The sequence below is a fragment of the Ornithorhynchus anatinus genome, chromosome 1 (assembly GCF_004115215.2).
Source record: "Ornithorhynchus anatinus isolate Pmale09 chromosome 1, mOrnAna1.pri.v4, whole genome shotgun sequence".
In the NCBI taxonomy this organism is placed as follows: Eukaryota; Metazoa; Chordata; class Mammalia; order Monotremata; family Ornithorhynchidae; genus Ornithorhynchus; species Ornithorhynchus anatinus.
The window spans coordinates 31,399,552-31,420,442 of record NC_041728.1 but is presented as its reverse complement, the minus strand read 5'-3'; the positions used below and the strand labels follow the sequence as shown (position 1 = coordinate 31,420,442).

Below are 20,891 nucleotides of genomic sequence, written 5' to 3'. Positions count from 1 at the left end.
CGTATGGCATCCTCTATAACTCAGGTTATCACTCCACCTCCCATCCTTTCCAAAACCCTCGAGCGAGTTGTTTATAGCTGCCGCCTCAACTTTCCCTCTTCTATTTCTCTCCTTGACCTCTTTCGATCTGGCATCTGCCTCCCTCCACTCCATGGAAACTGCCCTCTCCAAGGTCACCAATGACCTCTTTTTATCCATATTCCAAAGACCCCTATTCCTCTATTCCACCCTAATCCTCCTCAACCTCTCAGTTGCCTTTATTGCTGTGAACCACCCCATTCTCCTGGAAACATCATTATCTAACCTTGGCTTCAGTGACACGGCACTTAGGCAGGTACCTTTCTACTACGTTTCTCCTCTCTGTAATTTATTTTAATGTCTTCCTCCCCAATTAGACTACCAGATTCTTCAGGTACTTCAGAATCTACCAACTCCATTGTACTTACTCTACCAAACGTTTAGAAACAAGGCTCTGTCCACAGGAAGCAGCCAATCAGTCAATCATATTTACTGAGCCCATACTGTGTGCGGAACACTATATTAAGTGTTTGGGAGAGTACCATAGTAAATGACACATTCCCTATTCACAAAGAGGTTACAGTCTAGAGGGGGAGACAGATGTTATATATAAATAATTTCTACCAAGAGTCACTTCTTGTTGAAGGGTCACGCACCCTCCGGGAGGGGAGAATTTAGAAGGGGAGGTGGGCAGAAGGAGGTTACTAAGGCAAATCTGCCTGTGCAGCCCTGCCCAAACTCCAAGCCTGCCCCGGGTATTTTTAGCAGTTACTACAAGACACTGCTCTCCCGCAAAGTGCATCGGCAGCAGGATCAGATTAGAGAAGCAGTGTGGCCTAGTCGATAGAGCACTGGCCTGGGAGACAGAAGGACCTGGATTCTAATCCCTGCTCCATTTGTCTGCTGTGCAACCTCGGGTAAGTCACTTCACTCTCTGTGCCTCAGTTACCTCATCTGTAAAACAGGGATTAAGACGTTGGGCCCCCTGTGGGACGGGGACTATGTCCAAACTGATTAGCTTGTATCTACCCCCAACATTTAGTACAGTGCCTGGCACTTAGATAACTTAAATTAAAAAATCCCTGATTAGCCAACCCCCAGAATGAAAAGAATTGGTGAGTCAGATCTCTTCCATGGTAGCCTGGCTCTCCCAGGCCTGGTACCTACTGTGTAAGAAGCAGCATGGCCTAGTGGAAAGAGCATGGAGAGACCTGAGTTCTAATCCTACCTCAGGCAAGCATTTCACTTCTCTCTGTCTCAGTTGGGATTCAATACCTGTTCTTCCTCCTACTTAGACCCTGAGCCCCATAAGACCTGATGATCCTGTATCTACCAACACCTAGGACTGTGCTTGGCACATAATATGCACTTAGATACCACAAATTTCTATTATTATATTACCAAGGGAAATTTGTGGTGCAGAGAGAGAAAGAAGCAACTCCACCTAGAAGATCCATAATGGCTTCAAAGTGCACATATTGTATCAATTTCTTTCCTTTCGATTATACCAATTAAAGAATTATCAGATGAGAAAAAATCTTCCCACTGTCAGTTTCATACCCAAACAATTTATTTTTAACATCAAAACCGGTACAGATGTCCATTCGGAGTGGCACGCGAATGGTTTCAGAAAACATTAGAAATATTTTACTTGTGAGGCTAGCCTTGAGGAGGGATTTGAGTATAAAGGTCTCAGGGTGACCTGAGCAGGGTTTCGAGACGCTGGCGTTCTATGCCCCACTTGTGGGGCCGTGAGCTCGTGGGCCCAGCCAGGGCAAGATTTAGTTGTGTGGGCCTCCGGAATTTCCCACCTTCTTCTAGCAGTCTTGAGGCTAACTGTGCTTAGGGATGTCACTTCAAGCCTACATGACACCCTACTACAATAAGTATTATCAAGCTTCTTAGAAATAAGGAACTCTTTAGATTTAAGACTATGATGAGCCATCAGAAATAACGTCCCTAGGGAAATTATAAAACATACACATCTTCCTGCCTGCACACTAGTCCTACTCGGTATTCAATGGTGAGAAGGAAAAAATCCAAGGCAGTTGAATGCACAGATAAAATGCCTTTCTTTGAATGTGACCCTGAAAGTAGAAAATAAAAGCTAGAACTATCAATCAACCTATGGTATTTATTGATCATTTACTGTTTTACGGCTCGCGGAGCATCTATGATGTGCTTGAAGTGTATAATTCAATGATCCTTGCCCACAAGGAGCTTACACTCTTGAGGGGAGAGGCAGACTCTGAAATACATTATGAGTCAGGGGAAATGTCAGAGAATAAGGGGTGAATATCTGCAATGCTACATACCCAGAAAGATAATCATAATAATAGTATTTGTTAAGTGCTTACTATGTGCCAGGCACTGTACTAAGCACTGGAGTGGATATGAGCAAATTGGGTTAGACACAGTCACTGTCCCACATGGGACTCACAGTCTTAATCTCCATTTATAGGCAAAGTACCTGAGGCCCAGAGAAGTCAAGTGACTTGCCCAAGGCCACACAGCAGGCAGGTGGCAGAGCCGGGATTAGAACTCATGACCTTCTGAATCCCAGGCCTGTGCTGTATCCACTGCACCACACTACTTCCCCTAGAGATGCAGCAAAAATACTCCATCAGCAGTGATAACTCAGACATCACTGACAGTAAGACCTTTGCTTCAAGGCTTTGGAGGAGAAAACTTAGCAATTCACCTCCAGCAAGGAAAGCATCTGAATAATGACTTTGCCAAGTGGGGAAGCTACATTTCCTGGCGGGTTTCTAATAAAGCCTGGGCTGAGATGGGTGTTCATGAATACATTAAGGATGGAGAATTTTTAAGGATGGAGAATTTTATCTGCATTTCCTGCGCTGCTTATCTGAGAGTGGTGCCTCCAGGACCCCAGCTCGGGTGAGAACTGGGGAGCAGAACCAAAGGAGGGGACCGAATGCTGAATCTAAAATTTGACGGGACGCCCGTCCACAGAATTTATTGAGGATCTAGTAGAGGTGTCTACTCCAAAGATGTTTGAGCTGGATTTTGATTCTCACTCACCACAAGTCTCTGGCAAGACTTGAGAGTTTCCACGTAGAACTGAAAAGACCAAAATGGTAGCTTTCCAGTCTATTAGCTCTTTATTAATAATAAGAAGAAGAAGAAGAAGAAGAATTGTAAAGTCTGTTCCCACCCAGCCCTCACCTCTTCTAGAGCCCTTAGCCCAGTTTTGATCAAAATGAAAACCGGTCACCCCTGGGGCCCACTGTACTAAGCCCTTAAGAGAATGCAAAATAGGAGGTTCACAGATATTTAATTTCAGAGATAGGGAGAAAGGGAGTATACCCGCAATAAATGCAGAGAAGTGATATGGGGGTTGTGGTTGCTTAAGTGGAGCCGGGTTGGGGAATGTGAAGTGGGAAGAGTTAGAGATTACTTGGAAAAGATCCTCTGGGATCTCAGGAGGGTTTTGAAGAAAGGGAAAGCTGTAAAGAGGGGTAAACATGAAGGGGGATAAAGTTCCAGAGAGAGGAGTGGGTTTATGCAAGAGATGGCAGGGAACATCCCCACCAACTCTGTTATACTTAGTACGGAGCTGGGCACAAAGTAAGCGCTTAATAAATATCACTGATTGATCGATGGTGGGAGAGCAGCATTGCCTAGAGGAAAGAACACGGGCCTGGGAATCGGAGGATTTGGGTTCTAATCCCGGCTCTGCCACGTCCGCTGCGTGACCCTGGGCAAGTCACCCTAACTTCTCTGTGCTTCAGTTACTGCTCCCTCTTATTCAGACTGTGAGAGCCACATGGGACAGGGACTGTGTTCAATGTCATTAACTTGTATCTTCCCCAGCACTTAGAACAGTGCTTGGAAGGGGCTAAGCACTTAACAAGTACCATTAATAATAATAAATAGAGACAAGAATGAAGCACTGGGAGTAGGTTAGTTTGAAAATATGACATTTGAGCCTTGGCATTAGAAGAAACCATTATTTTGGATCCAAATAATGAAACAGCCAGAAAAAAAGGCAGTTAGACTCAATGGAAAAAAACTATTTTCAAAAAATGGGCATAGGAGCATACAATAATTGTCTAAATCCTATCTCAATCCTCTCAGCTCTTTTTATCCCACCTTCAATCATTACTCCATTTTTCCACTGATAAACTAATTGATGTCACAGATCAAAAATGAAGGTTAATGATTGACTGGTAATAAACTTATTATTTACCCAAGTGGGTGGGAAACCAGATCATTTTAAAAACAAAATCAGTTTTCTTGTTGGTTCCAAATTCCACCTCTTAGAGGTTTTGTTTGCTGTCTATATTGGCTCCTATTCATAGGGCTTAGCATTTTATGGCTCCGGTGGGGAGGAAAGATCGTAGTTAACTCTTTGAGAACCCCTTCAAATAACTAAGGGAACTAACTAAATTAACGGTGTGCACATTCAAGTGGAAAATGGAGTTAAACTGGCTTTATGAAAATACAGCTCACTTTTGCACCACCCTGCCAACAAGTCTTAAACCTGACAAAATACTTGGCATCTGAAGCTTGGCAATAGGAGAAATCAGCATTTGGATCCAGAGAGACAGCCAAAGGATATGCACGGGATTATAGAATCGGCAAACCAGGCAACCACATAGAAGCAGCATAGCCTAACCGGATAGAGCGTGGGCCTGGGAGTCAGAAGGTCATGGGTTCTAATCCCCGATCTGCCACTTGTTTGCTGTGTGACCTTGGGCAAGTCACTTAACTTCTCTGTGCCTCAGTTCCCTCATCTGTAAAATGGGGGTTGACTATGACCCCTATGTGGGAAAGGGACTGTGTCCAACTTGATTATCTTCTATTAATTATTAATTAATGGTGGTATTTATTAAGCGCTCACTACGTGCCAAGCACTGTTCTAAGCACTGGGGGGGAGATACAAGGTAATCAGGTTGTCCCAGGTGGGGCTCATAGTCTTAGTCCCTGTTTTCCAGATGAGGGAACTGAGGTCCAGAGAAGTGAAGTGACTCTCCCAAAGTCACATAGCTGACAAGTGGTGGAGCTGGGATTAGTACCCATGACTTCTGACTCCCAGGCCCGGGCTCTTTCCGCTGAGCCACGCTGTTTCTCTTGTAACTACCCTGGTGCTCAGAACAGTGCCTGGCCCATAGTAAGTGCTTAAGAAATACCATTATCACCATCATCATTATTATTATTAAAACAACCTGCCAGTTTACCTGCGCTATGATCGGGAAGACCTAAGGGTCTCATTCATTCATTCAGTAGTATTTATTGACCACTTACTATGAGCAGAGCACTGTACTAAGCGCTTGGAATGTACAAATCGGTAATGGAAATTACCAAGCTCCAGCTGACGTGCAGAGAGTTCATTCTCCAAGAACAATGCTGTTTAGTGACTAGTAGGAAGAGAGGACTTGACTTTAGCAGAACACAGGATTGAACTCTGAATTTGTGGTACAAATTCAAAAAGTCACTGACTGGGAGGACACCTAGTGGTTTAAGGGAGTGCAAATCGCTTGGGTCCCAACTCCCTAAAAAGCACAGAATCAACCAAAAAATGTCCCAAACATTTGCATTAAAGAGAACCATCTTCTACATTTAATAAACGTGTAATTACCAAAAACGCAGCATACTTGTTAAAGGAACTACTTTTGGGAGCTTCAACAACCTAACAACTATTTCATTTTAAAAAGACATCATTTAGAAACAACTCATCCCCATATGTTATCAACTAGAACTTTTTCAGTTTTTTAAATCATGAAATTTGGGTTGGGGCGGGGGTGAGGATAGGGTTTTCTTGAGACTGGGGTTAAACTAAAGGGTGAAGGTAAAAACCTGCCCATTGTAGACTAGGTGGCAGAGCTAGGGCATTTAAAACCAACAAGACGGGAAGCTCACAGGGCCCAAATTGGGTGATGGATTAAGCTCACAGGGCCCAAACTGGGTGATGGATTATTCACTCGTTCAGTCATGTTTACTGAGCGCTTTCTGTGTGCAAAGCACTCTACTAGTGCTTGGGAGAGTACAATATAATAATAAACAGACACATTCTCTGCCCACAATGAGTTTACGTTCAGAGGGTGAAGCAGACAATAATAATAATTGTGGTATTTGTTAAGCGCTTATTGTGTGCCAGGCACTGTACTAAGCGCTGCGGTGGATACAAGCAAATTGGGTTGGGCACAATCCCTGTCCCACGTGGGATTTCACAGTCTCAATCCCCATTTTACAGATGAGGGAACTGAGGCACAGAAGATTAATAATAATAATGATGGCATTTGTTAAGCGCTTACTATGTGCCAAGCACTGTTCTTAGCACTGGAGGGGATACAAGGTGATCAGGTTGTCCCACGTGGGGCTCACAGTCCTCATCCCCATTTTTCAGGTAACTGAGACACAAAGAAGTTAAGTGACTTGCCACAGTCACACAGCTGACAAGCGGCGGAGCCGGGATTAGAACCCATGACCTCTGACTCCCAAGCCCAGGCTCTTTCCACTGAGCCACACTGCACACTTCACCAAGTGAAGTGACTTGCCTAAGGTCATACAGCAGACAAGTGGCAGAGCCGGGATTAGAACCCACAACCTTCTGACTCCCAGAAAGCCCATGCTCAGAATAGACCTGAACCGTTTGCTCCGAGATTCTGTAACTACCATACAAAATATGAACTTCTTGGGTTTTTGGTTTTTGTTTTTGGTGGTGTGTTGGGGGGGATTTAATGGCATTTGTTAAGTCCTTACTATTTAAAAGGCACTGTACTAAGCGCTGGATAAGCAGGTCGGACACGGTCCATGTTCTGGGCTCTCAGTCTTAATCTCCACTTTACAGATCAGGAAACTGAGGCACAAAAAACTTATGTGACTTGCTTCAGGTAATGCAACAGACAAGTGGGCGGGACCAGAACCCAGGCCCCTTGACTCCGAGGCCCACCTTCTTTCCACTAAGCCATGCTGGTTCTCAACTTTCTAATAAAGACCGCTTATTGCCAAAGAGAAACAATGTCCGAGCACTCAGAAATTGATAACCGCAAATAACTTAGTTATAAAACTTCAAGGTTTGCTTGCTAACAGCTCTCTGACAGTTACCTCCAAGTGCTCCAAATCTACATATTTCAAATAAACCTGAGACTCGACAAGAATGTAACCGTGGTGTTACAGGAAAACAAAATGTTCTAAGAACTTGGAAATGAAACAAAATTTCAGAAACCGGCTCTGGATCATAGGGTGCTTAGCCTAAAAGGGAGCTTGGTGGGAAGGGGAAACAGCAACAAACACACACAAGGAAAGAATAACACAATAAAGCAAAACCAGAAAGTTAAAACGACTGTGACCACGCCAATCGATCAATTGTCTTTATTGATCACTCTGTAAAGGACACAGTACTGAGCACTTGGAAGAGTACAATTAGAGTTGGTAGATGACTTCCCTGCCCACGAGAAACTTGCAGTCTAGAAGGGGAGACAGACATACGTTACGGGTACGTACAGAGATGTGATTTGACTAAGGCTCTGAAGGTGGGGAGGGTAACTGTCGGATACGAAGAGGGAGGAATTCCAGGTCAGAGGCAGGATGTGGGCGAGAGGTCGGTGGCGAGATGCAGACTGTGAGGTACAGTTAGCAGGTTGGCGTTAGAGAAGCGAAGTGAGCGTGCTGGGTTGAAGCAGCATGGTCTAGTGGATAGAACCCGGGCCTGAGAGTCAGAAGGACCTGGGTTCTAATCCTGGCTCCGCCACTTGTCTACCAGGGACCTGGGGCATGGCACAACTCTCTGGGCCTCAGTTACCTCATCTGGAAAAGGGGGATTAGGACTGTGAGCCCCATGTGGGATACGGACTATATCCAACCTGATTAGCTTCTATCTACCCCAGCACTTATTACCATGTGCCTGGCACATAGTGAGCGCTTTACAATACCATAAAGAAAATAAAAAATCAGCGAAGGAAGATATAAGGAGACAAGGTGTTTGAGGGCTCTAAAACCAATGGTAAGGACTTTCTGTTCGACGCGGAGGTGGATGGGGTGTCACTGGTCTGGACCGTTTTGTAGAAACGGTGACGGAGTGAATTACGGCCTGGAGTGGATAGACACGGGAAGCAGGGAGGTCAGCAAAGAGGCTAATTGGAGGGATAGGGTAAATGCCTGGATCTACATGGTAGCAATTTGGATAGACAAGAAAGGATAGATTTTAGCAATGTTGCGAAGGTGGAACTGACAGGATTTGGTGACACTGAATACGTGGCTTCAATGAGACATAATAATAATGGTAATTGTTAAGCGTTTACTATGTGTCAAGCACTGTTCTAAGCAGTGGAATAGCCACAAGGTTATCAGGTTGTCCCTCTTGGGGCTCACAGTCTTCATCCCCATTTTACAGAGGAGGCACCTGCGGCACAGAGAGTTAAGTGACTCACCCAAAGCCACCCGGCTGACAGGTGGTGGAGGTGGGATTAGAACCCACGACTTCTGAGTCCCAAGCCCAGCCTCTTTCCACTAAGCCACGCTGTTTCTCAACAAGAGATGAGTCAAGGATAATGCTAAGGCTATGGGCTTGTGAGACAGGGAGGATGGTGGTTGCTGTTTACAGTAATTGGAAAGTCTAGGAGTAGGGGAGAGATGGGGTTAGGGTGGAAAGGTAACGAGTTCTGTTTTTGGACATGTTAAGTTTGAGGTATTGAAGAAACGTCCTGAAGGCAGAGGGAAATACGAAACTGCAGAGAAGGAGAGAGATGCAGGCTGGAGACGTAGATTTGGGAATCATCCGCAAAGAGATGGTAGTTGAAGCTATGGGAGCGAATGAGTCCTCTTAAGGGAGTGGGTATAGATGGAGAATTAGAAGGGGCCCAGAAATGAGTCTTGAGGGGCTCCCAGTTAGGGGGTAGGAGGATGCAGAGCAGCCCACAAAAGAGGCTGAGAGTGAACAGCCAAAGAGACAGGAGGAGATCCAGGGAGCCGAGGTTCGATAATGTTTCCAGGAAAAGGGGGTGAACAATTGGCTCCAATTTGGTCCCTGTTCCCCATGGAGTTCACAGTTTAAGAGTAAGGGAAATAAGATATTTACTCCCCATTTTACAGATGATGAAACAGAGGCACAAGGAAGTTAAGCAACTTTCCAAAAATCACACAGTAGGAGAGAGGTGGAGCTGAGATTAAAACCCAGCTCTCCTGCCTCCCACTCCGGAGCTTTCCCCTACATCAAATTGCTTCTACGTAAGTGTTCAGGTGAGTGATAACTCAAAGGAGTACAAATGATTTGCTGTATATAATAGTAATTGTGGTATTCATTACGCACTCTGTCCCAGGCACTGTTCTAAGGGCTGGGGTGGATACAAGCAAATCGGGTTGGACCTAGTCCCCGTCCCACATGGGGCTCACAGTCGTAATCCCCGTTTGACAGATGAGGGAACTGAGGTGCACAAGTGACTTGACCAAGTGGCGGAGCGGCATCAGAACCCAGATCCTTCTGACTCCCAGGCCTGTGGTCTGTGTACTAGGCCCGCGAGGAAAGCATACTGAAGATTTCACAATAAAGCCGTTGTGCCTGGCCCCTTCATGATGCCAACTGGGCCATAGGTTTACACGTGTAACAGCTCAAATGGAGGAAACTGCACCAACTACAAGAACAAGAAAAAACAAGAAGAGCTGTGGAATATTCAAGGAAGAATCTCGGGCTCCTCAATACTCAAGATCAGATTTCTTCAATATGGTTAACATCATGACTCCTACAAACTACGATACTTGCATCTTTGGCTAGCCGCAGTCTTCTACACCTAATACAGTTAATCCAACAGTCTGGAGAATACTAAACCTTGATAAGTCTTTGAGAAGTGGTCAAAAATATCGGGTTTTTTCCCTCACAGGCACAAGGTTACCACATAATGTCAAACGTGATCTCTTCTATGCCAACTAGTTGGATCAATTCCATGATCTTCCCATTAAAACTGACTCCAGTAAATCTACATTTAATCATTAATCTGTCATTACCGTCATTTTTGTTTAGCCATTATTTGACAAACATCCTGGAAGTAGAAACACTAATCAATGTTTGCTATTTTTCCATGTCATTGACACACACCTTAAATTCCCTGCAACCCTTCAGCCCAGGAGAAAAGAGGCTGCAGAGAAGAGGACAGAAAATTAAGGTCCACTGGAGTAGGGGAGGGGAGGCTAATGCCATTTTTTAATCTTTTGTGAAAGCCCCAAGTAGTGAAAAACATCTACTGTGTGATGGTGACATCTCCTGTCAAGAATGGTGACAATCTTTTCCCCAGTGAGAACCTACCTAAAGGAACTGATTATACTAAGAGCGGTTTGAGCAGTACCTTTTTTTGCTTTTTTTAATGGTATTTGTTAAGCACTTACTACGTGCCAGGAACTCTACTAAGCTCTGGGATAGATACATGCTTATCAGCTTGGACAGAGTCCCTGCCCTACATGGGGCTCACAGTCTTATTCCTCATTTTACAGATGAGGTAACTGAGGTAAAGAGAAGTCACTTTTCCACAGTCACACAGCAGATAGGTGGGAGAGCTGGGATTAGAACCCAGGTCCTTCTGACTTCCAGGCCTGTGCTCTATCCACTAGGCCAGGCTGCTTCTGGCAAGGGGTTCAACTAACAAGTAGGTGGCAAAGTGCATGCTGTGAAGGACCCTTTCGCGGTCAAAGTGGACAATGTGTATTAATTGTGGAGAAGTTATAGGAAGAGGAGAATCCTTGAATTTAGAGAAGCTTATTATCTGTTGGGGGAAGCGAGTCAAATACCAAACTATAGGAGAAACAAATGCTCTGAACTGAGTTCACAATAGAGGCGTAAAGGGTTAAAGCCCACTAACATACCAGACCCATAGATCTATACTAAGTCACAGCTATTCACACACTCAGTTCTCCTAGTCGTATCAATATTATTTATTAAGCATTTACTGTGGGCAAAGTACTCTGGCCCCTGTAATGTGAGCTCTCTCAGCTCCCTCAGCTCCCTGACCATCACCAGCAGAAGGGGTTTGATTTGAAAGCAAAATGAAAATGAAGCAGGAGAGATAAAATTTAAAACGATAAAAGCCGACACTCCTCACCACACCAGCCAGGAAATCAGGAGCAGGGGGAAACACTATTTCCCCAGAAAACTCCCTTTCTGAGTCAGATCAGAGAAAGAACACAGATATTTTACTCACCTTACTACCTTAATAACTGTGGTATTTGTTTAGTACCTACTATGTGCCAAGCACTAGGGTAGATACAAGATAATCAGGTCCCACATGGAGCTCACGGTCTAAGTAGGAGGGAGAAGAGGACAGAGTCCCCATTTTGCCAATGAAGTACCCGAGGCATGGAGAAATTGAGTGAGTTGTCCATGGTCACACAGCATTCGAGTGACAGAGCGAGGATTAGAACCCAGGTACTCCAACTCCCAAGCCCTTGCTTTTTCCACTAGGCCACACTGCTTCTCATTTTGTTGCCCCTCCTTCAACTCTCCCATTTTTCCCACAGTATCTCAAGAGGAGATCTCCTGCCTTCTCTTAAAACCCAACCCCTGCACAACTGACCCCTTCCCTTCGCATTATAACAAAACACTTGCTCCCTCCCTTCTTCCCTCCCCAAATGCTGTTTTCAACTGTTCACTCTCCAATGAGACATGCCCATGTCTCTCCATCCTCAAAAAGCCCTCTCTTGACCCCACGGCTCCCTCCAGTTATCACCCCATCTCCCTCCTACCATTCCTCTCCAAATTCCTTGAGTGAATTGTCTGCACCGACTCCTCTCTTCCTAGTCTCTCCTTAACCATCTCCAATCTGGTTTACATCCTCTTCGCTCCAGAGAAACCACCTCGTCAAAGGTCACCAATGATCTTCTTCTTGCCAAATCCAACGGCCTCTACTAGACCCTAATCCTCCTCGACCTCTCGGCTGCCTTCAACACTGTCGACCTCCCCCTTCTCCTGCAAAAACCTTACCCAACCTTGGCTTCACTGCACTGTCCTCTCCTGGTTCTCCTCATCTCTCTGGCTGCTCATTCTCAGTGTGTTTCCCGGGCTCCTCTTCTGCCTCCCACCCCTAAACTGTGGGAGGCTCTCAAGGTTCTGTTCTGGGTCCCCTTCTATTCTCCATTTACACTCACTCCTGTGGAGAACTCATTCACACATGGTTTCAGCTACCACCTCTATGACTCTCCAATCTACACCTCCAGCCCTTATCTCTCTCCCTCTGCAGTCTCGCATTTCCCCCAGGCTTCAAGACATCTCTACTTGGATGTCCTCCCATCACCTCAAATTTAAGGCATCAGAAACAGCACTCTTTATTTTCCCACCCAAACCGTCTTTCCTACCACTGTACACAGCACCATCAACCTTTCTGTTCAATAAGCCCATAACCTTGGCGTTATTCGTGACTCGTCTCTCGCATTCAACCCACAGATCCAAACTATCACTTAATCCTGTTGGTTCAAACTCCACAAACCCGCTAAAATCCAAAGTGCTACCACATGAATCCAGGCGCTTATCCTATACCCCCTTAATTACTCTATCAGCCTCCTCACTGACCTCTCAGCCTCCTGTCTTTTCCTATTTCAGTCCATACTTCACTCTGCTGTCCGGATCACTTTTCCACAAATACTTGCAGAACATGTTTTTGTCACTCCTCAAGAAACTCCAACGGTTGTCCATCCACCGCCACCTCGAACAGAAACTCCTCGCCATTGGCTTTAAAGCGTTCAACCACCTTGCTCCCTCCTAACTCACCTCACTACTCTCCTATTACAACCCAGCCCACACGCTTCGCTCCTCCAATGCTAACTTTCTCAAAATCGCTGGATCTCCTCTATCTCGCTGCCAACCTCTCCCCCATGGCCTGGAACGCCCTCCCTCTCCTTATCTGACAGACAATTACTCTCCCCGCCCTTCATAAGCCTTCCTGAAGGCCCATCTCCTCCAAAGGGCCTTCCCTGACTAAGCCCCCTTTTCCTTTTCTTCCACTCCCTTCTGCTTCGCCCCAACTTGTTCCCTTCCATCCCCTTTCCCAGCTCCACAGCTCTTACGTTCACGTTTGTAATTTACTTTTATTAACGTGTCTCCTCCTCTAGACTGTAAGCTCACTGTGAGCAGGGAATGGGTCTGTTATATTGTACTCTCCCAAGCGCTTAGTACAGTGCTCTGCACACGGTAAGCACTCAATATATCCAACTGATTGCCCGGATCCACTTCGAAAGCCATTTTTCAGTGAGACTCTCATTTCTGAGTACAAAGTATTATAAAGTAGAAAAGATTAAATAACAGAAACGCTGGTTGTATATAGTGAAAAAGAACTGAGTAAAATACGTAGAGTCTGCACACACTGAAGCAAATGCAACTCCACGTAAGCCGGGAGATGGACACTTCCCTAGAAGCCCCCCACTATTTCCTGGACAGGCATAGAGGTTAATTAATAAAGGTGATATATGTTCAGCACTTACTATGTGCTAAGCACTGTACTAATCCCTGGAAGAGATACAAGACAATAGATCAGACACAGTCCCCGTCCCATATGGGGCTCACAGTCCAAGGAAGAGCCCCCACTTTACAAATAAGGAAACAAACAGAGAAGTTAAATGACTTGCCCAACGTCACCCAGCAAGTAAGTGGCAGAGGTAGGATTTAAGCTCAAGGTCTCTTGACCCCCAGGCCTGTGTTCTTTCTCCTAACAAACCCATCAAAATGGCTTGACAGAGAAGTAGCGTGGCTCAGTGGAAAGAGCCCGGGCTTGGAAGTCAGAGGCCATGGGTTCGAATCCCTGCTCTGCCACTTGTCAGCTGTGTGACTGTGGGCAAGTCACTTCACTTCTCTGTGCCTCAGTGACCTCATCTGTAAAATGGGGACCTGTGAGCCTCACGTGGGACAACCTGATGACCCTGTATCTCCCCCAGCGCTTAGAACAGTGCTCTGCAATTAGTAAGCGCTTAACAAATACCAACTTTATTATTTATTATTATCAAGCAGCAGGAGGGCAGCAGGCTGGTTATCTCTACACAGATGTCCCACCAACCCCTCAAAGTAATGAGTGACAAAAACTGAAACTCTTCATCCCTTCGAAACACACTCCACCTAACTTTCCCATCCTGGCCAATACCACCGCCACACTCCGAAGCATGGCTCAGTGGAAAGAGCCCAGGCTTGGGAGTCAGAGGTCATGGGTTCTTATCCCGACTCCGCCACTTGTCAGCTGTGTGACTCTGGGCAAGTCAGTTTAACTTCTCTGTGCCTCAGTTACCTCATCTGGAAAATGGGGATTAACACTGTGAGCCCCACGTGGGATAACCTGATCACCTTGTATCCTCCCCAGCGCTTAGAACAGTGCTTTGCATATAGTAAGCGCTTAACAAATACCATCATCATCACCCTGTCTCAGCAGCCGGCAACTTACATGCCATCTCAGACTTCTCAACTAGCTTTCAATTCTCACATTCTGTCTATCCCCAAATCCCGCCAGATCTTTCGCTACATTTAACGGCTGCACCCTTTCCTCTCCACCCTGGTTCGACCTCTCATTTCACAAATAATCGGCTATATCAACCGCCTCGCTGGTCTCGCTACCTCTCCCCACTTCAGTTTATTCCACGCTATCTAGATCATCTTTTAGGTTACATGGTACATTTTTCACCTCTCCCCCCAAAACCCCCCCACTGCTCCCTAATTTCCTCCACTGCAAGGAGAAACCTCCTAATGGACAGAGCACGGGGCTCTGAGTCAGAAGGACCTGGGTTCTAATCCCGACTTCGCCACGTGTCTGCCGTGTGACAATGGGTAAATCACTTCCCTTCTCTGGGCCTCATTTCCTTCACCTGTAAAATGGAGATTAAGAGTGTGAGCCCCACGTGGGATGGGGGCTGTGTCCAACCTGATTAGCTTGTGTCTACCCCAGTGCTTAGCACAGTGCTGGCATAGAGTAAAGCTTAGCAAATCATACTTTTTTTTTTAAAAAAAAAAGATGTCCAGCAGCCTGTGGTCCTGTTGGCCCGAGCTCTCCGCATGCAGTGGGGGCGAGGCCCTGGCTGGGTTCCTGGGTCCGCCCAGTGCCCAGGGGCACGGTTGGAAACGCAGGCCGAGCAGGAGAACCTGTCAGCTTCCAGGGTCTTCTCCAGCTGTCGCCTGATTTCACAGCTCAGATCCCTCAAACTGCTCCACCCCTACTCACAGTCTTGGCTTCTTCCCTGGCCTCACCCCTCCTGGCCCAAGCCCAGACCCCCTGGTTCTACGGTCCCCAGAAGCAGCTGGAGTAGCCAACAGACTTAAAGCTGTAGAAAGAACAAATGAGATAAAATAATAATTACGGTATCTGGTAAAGCACCTACTATGTGCCAGGCACTGTTCTAAGCTCTTTGATGGATACAAGCAAATCAGGTTGGACAGTTCCTCTCCCACATGGGGTTCACAGACTCGATCCCCATTTTACAGATGAGGTAACTGAGGTACAGGGAAGTTAGGTGACTTGTCCAGAGTCACTCAGCAGACATGTGGTGGAGTCGGGATTAGAACCCATGACCTTCTCACTCCTAGGCCCTTGCTCTATCCACTACGCCATGCCGCTGCTAGAATACAAAACTGGGGAGAGGTGCAGAGAAGGTAGGAAAGGGTGGCGGGTTTGGGTCCAAGGTGATTTCTGCCTAGCTCCAAAGGGAGAGGGTCACTAGTCCAGGGTCACTGCTAAAATTCCTGGCCCAGAAGAGTTAGCAGCTCTGACCAGAAACATACATGAGCTCACCACCTCCTAAACTGGATCTCGCTCTTGGCTCTCCTGTCTCAGACCTCTGCCTGGCACATAGTAATTGCTTAACAAATATCATAAAAAAAAAACAACATTAACTCTGCTCCGGGCAAAAACCTCCTACCCCAAGCCCAAAATGCCCATTTGCACTAATGGTTATGCCCATATATTGATTGATATTGTGGATTTATCAATCTACACAGGTTATTCGGCCACCCATTTACCCATGTGTTTTAAACCTCATAGTCCCACTGTTTGTACAAAACTTCCTGGGTCTCTGGTTTCCCGGCTGGAGGAGCAGCATGGCCTAATGGACAGAGCACGGGGCTCTGAGTCAGAAGGACCTGGGTTCTAATCCCGACTTCGCCACGTGTCTGCCGTGTGACAATGGGTAAATCACTTCCCTTCTCTGGGCCTCATTTCCTTCACCTGTAAAATGGAGATTAAGAGTGTGAGCCCCACGTGGGATGGGGGCTGTGTCCAACCTGATTAGCTTGTGTCTACCCCAGTGCTTAGCACAGTGCTGGCATAGAGTAAAGCTTAGCAAATCATACTTTTTTTTTTTAAAAAAAAAGATGTCCAGCAGCCTGTGGTCCTGTTGGCCCGAGCTCTCCGCATGCAGTGGGGGCGAGGCCCTGGCTGGGTTCCTGGGTCCGCCCAGTGCCCAGGGGCACGGTTGGAAACGCAGGCCGAGCAGGAGAGCGACGGGGGAGAAAGGGAGGAGACATGGGGGGACAGAGAGAGAAGGAGGGAAAGAAAGAGAGACATGGGGAGAGAGATTGAGAAAGAGAGAGGGAAGGAGGAAGAGAGGGAGGAGACATGGGGAAAGAGAGAGAAAAGGAGGAAGGGAGAGGAGGAGGGAGAGAAATGTAGAGGGAGGGAAGGAGGGAGAGAGAGAGGGGAGGGAGAATGAGAGAAGCGAAAGAATGAAAAAGGGATGGAGGGAAGGAGGGAGAGAGGGAGGAGACATGGGGAGAGAAAGAGGGAGAGAAAGGGAGAGCGGGAAGGAGGGAGGGAGACATAGAGAGAGAGAAGGGAGGAAGAGAAGAGGGAGAGAGAGGATAGGAGGGAGACATGGGGAAAGAGAGATAGAAAAGAAGGGAGGAAGGGAGAGAGGGAGGAGAGAGAGACATGGAGAGAGAAGGAAGGAGGGAGAGAGAGGAGACAAGGGGGAGAGAAAGGTAGAGAGAAGAGGAGGGAGAGAGACATGGGGAAAAAGAGGGAAAAGGAGGGAGAGAGAAGGGAAGGAGAGAAAGGGAGAGGGAAGGAAGGAGAGAGAGGAGACAAGGGGGAAAGAAAGGTCGAGAGAGAAGGAGGGAGGGAGACATGGGGAAAGAGAGAGAAAAGGGGGGAGAGAGGAGGGAAGGAGAGAAAGGGAGAGAGGGAGGAGACATGGGGAGAGAAGGAGGGAGAGAAAAGTAGAGAGGTAAGGAAGGAGGAAGACACGGGGAAAGAGAGAGAACAGGAGGGAAAGAGGAGGGAAGGAGAGAAAGGTAGAGAGGAAAGGAGGGAGACAGGAGGGAGGAAGGAGAGAAAGGTAGAGAAGGAAAGAGGGAGGAGACAAGGGGGAGAGAAGGAGGCAGAGAGGGAAGGAAGGAGGGAGAAAGAGAGGGAAGGAGGTGAAGGGGTCAGACCGGGGCCTTGCTCCGTTTTCGGAGCCGAGTTCCCCGAAGGGGGAGGATGTCTGCTTACGCGGAGACCGCCTTCCCGCTAAGGACTTCGGCCGGCGCCATCGCTGCCCGTCCTGCCCGCTGCCGCCCGCCCCGCCGGACCCACCCCACGTGGGCCGACAAAGCCGGGGGCCTTCTCCAGGGCGCATGCGCGCCGAGGCTCCTCTCCCCCCCCCCCCGGCGCCGGACGGGGCGCATGCGCGATAGAGGGCAAAGCGCCCAAGGCCTCGTCCACCCCCAATCCCCCAATGGGGTCGGGCGGCCGGTCCTGGTTCTCCCCGCTCCCACTGTGCGCGGAGCGCTGGGCTCAGCCCCCGGGGAGACCTTACCCTCGTGGACTCGCCATTCCCCGCCCACAACAAACCACGGTCTTTTGCATCTCCCTGGGGGTGGGACGGGACCCACCCAGCTTTCCCTTAACCATCTTCCTGCTAACAATAATATTCATTCATTCAATAGTATTGATTGAGCGCTTACTATGTGCAGAGCACTGTACTAAGCGCTTGGAATGAACAAGTCGGCAACAGATAGAGACAGTCCCTGCCCTTTGACGGGCTCACAGTCTAATCGGGGGAGACGGGCAGACAAGAACAATGGCAATAAATAGGGTCAAGGGGAAGAACATCTCATTAAAACAATGGCAACTAAATAGAATCAGGGTGATGTACATCTCATTAAACAAAATAAATAGGGTGATATATGTATATAAAGATATATAATAATGTTGGCATTTGTTAAGCGCTTACTATGTGCAGAGCCCTGCTCTAAGCGCTGGGGTGGATACAGGGTCATCAGGTTGTCCCACGTGAGGCTCACAGTCTCCCCATTTTCCAGATGAGGGAACTGAGGCACGGAGAAGTGAAGTGACTCGCCCCCGGTCACCCAGCTGACAAGTGGCAGAACGGGGATTCGAACCCATGACCTCTGACTCCCCAGCCCGGGCTCTTTCCACTGGGCCACGCTGCTTCTCGACTCTGGAGCCTCTGTAGAAGGGTTTGGATGCCCATCACCGAGCACAAGGTCCTAAAGTTTTCTTTTTTTATGGGCTTAATAATAGTAATGATAATAATGGTGTCTGTTAAGCGCTTACTACAATAATAATAATGTTGGTATTTGTTAAGCGCTTACTATGTACAGAGCACCGTTCTAAGCGCTGGGGTAGATACAGGGTCATCGGGTTGTCCCACGTGAGGCTCACAATCTGAATCCCCATTTTACAGATGAGGGAACTGAGGCCCAGAGAAGTGAAGTGACTTGCCCACAGTCACACAGCTGACCAGTGGCAGAGCCAGGATTCGAACCCATGACCTCTGACTCCCAAGCCCAGGCTTTTACCACTGAGCCACGCTGCTTCTCCAAGCACTGTTCTCAGCACTGGAAGGGTATGCCCATCAGGATGCACAAGGTCCCAGATTTTCTTCTATGTATATGTTAAGGGCTTACTACATACCAGGGACTGAACTAAGCTCTGGGGTAGATTCAAGCTAATGCGGGTGGACACCATCCTTTATCTCACTTAGGCACTTTGTATCCTCCCAACGCTTTGCACATAGTAAGCGCTTAACAAATGCCATCATCATCATTATTATTATTATTACACAAGGTCATCAGGTTGTCACACATGGGGCTCCCAGTCTTCATCCCCATTTTACAGATGAGGTAACTGAGCACAGAGAAGTGAAGTGACTTGCCCAAAGTCACACAGCTGACAGTTGGCGGAGCTGGGATTAGAACCCACGACCCCTGACTCTCAAGCCCCGGCTCTTTCCACTGAGCCACATTGCTCTGTAAATAGTAAATAGCATAATAGTAATTATTGTATTTATTGCATTTATTGTAATTATTGTATTTATTGCTACTATTAACAATAATAATGGTATTGTTTAAGCATTTACTCCGTGCCAAGCACTGTTCTAAGCCCTGGAGTAGAGTCATCAGGTTGCCCCACATGGGGCTCACGTTCTTAATCCCCATTTTACAGAGACAGTAACTGAGGCACAGAGAACTGAATATGCTTGCCCAAGGTCACACAGCAGACAAGTGGCAGGGTCGCGATTAGAACCCAGGTCCTTTGACTCCTAAATCCGTGCTCTGGTTGGGATGAACCAGGGTTTCTTCAGACCATCTTCCACCTAAAATAGACTCTGGAGTCTCTGTAGAAGAGTCTGGATGCCCAACAGGATGCACAAGGTCCTAAATTTTCTTTTATGTATTTAAGTGCTTATTATGTACCAGGGACTGGACTAAGCCCTGGGGTAGATTCTAGCTAATGAGGGTGGACAGAATCCTTTATCCCACATAGACAGAGTGGTTTAGTGAAAAGAGCATGGGTTTAGGAGTCAGAGGACATGGGTTCTAATCCCAGCTCCACCACTTGTCTGCTGTGTGACTTTGGCCAAGTCACTTCACTTCTCTGTGCCTCAGTCACCTCATCTGCAAAATGGGGTTTGAGACTGTGAGCCCCATGTGGGACACCCTGATGACCTTTTATCTCCCCCAGCGCTTAGAACAGTGCTTGGCACACAGTAAGTGCTTCACAGATACCATCAGTATTATTATGACTATAGGGCTTACGGTCCTAAACCCTGTTTTACAGATGAGGAAACTGAGGCACAGAAAAGTGAAGTGACTTACCCAAGGCCACACAGCAGGAAAGTGGCAGAGCCGGGATGAGAACGCAGGTCCTTCCGACTCCCAGGCCTGTGCTCTATCCACTAGGCTATCCTGCTTCTCCTTCCTTTCCTTTCCAGGAATGGGCAAGAATATTGAGACCCTCCACCAAGATAACCCATTCCTCCCCTCCACCTGGCAACAGAGACCTCAGACTTGGACTTGCTCTCCGTCCACCTCGGAGAGGGAATTGGCCGAAATTTTTTTCGGAGGGCCACCAGGAAGGTCGGGGTCTGCCCGAAGGGGCTCAGTGATGGGAGCGTTTCTCCTCGGAGCAGAAGAGAAATAGGCCGATAAGAAACGTGAGTATTCATTGAGCATCTTCGGTGAGCAGAGCGCCAGTTGATCACAGACTGATGAAGAGTAAGATTGTGAGATATGACTGATAAAAACATGTCTACCAACTTCATTATATTGTATCAATCAATCATCTTATCTCAATGGACCAATCAGTGATATTTATTGAATGCTTACTATGTGCCGGGCACGGTACTAAGCGCTTGGGAGAGTACAACAGAGCCGATAGACACATTCCCTGCCCACAGTGAGCTTACACTCTAGAGGAGAATGCGGACATTAATATTAATTAAAGAAATAAATAGTGGAGAGGCACATAAGTGCTGTGGGGTTGAGGGTGGGGTGAATAAAGGGTGCAAATCCAAGTGAATAGACGACGTGGAAAGGAATGGGATTAGAGGAAATGAGGGTTTAGTTGGGGAAGACCTCTTGGAGGAGATGTGCTTTTAATAAGGTTTTGAAGGTGGGGTGTAAAGGGTTCTGTATGGAGATGGTGGTACTTAAGGGATCAAAGCATGTATTT

At 47.2% G+C, this 20,891-nt stretch overlaps 1 protein-coding gene across 4 annotated transcripts in view; it reads right to left on the bottom strand.

The window, feature by feature from the left end:
• The window catches only part of MTHFD1 (methylenetetrahydrofolate dehydrogenase, cyclohydrolase and formyltetrahydrofolate synthetase 1), a 90,123-nt gene that overhangs the window by 57,631 nt on the left and 11,601 nt on the right, over positions 1-20,891 (bottom strand). Inside the window, exon 1 of one of the 4 annotated variants that reach the window (XM_029062785.2) lies at positions 17,424-17,522. The exons of the other annotated variants lie outside the window; for them this stretch is intronic. Coding sequence (XP_028918618.1) covers positions 17,424-17,464 — 41 coding nt within the window. The 5' untranslated portion in view covers positions 17,465-17,522. Of the gene's footprint in view, positions 1-17,423; positions 17,523-20,891 lie in introns of those variants that run through there. 4 annotated transcript variants of the gene reach the window in all.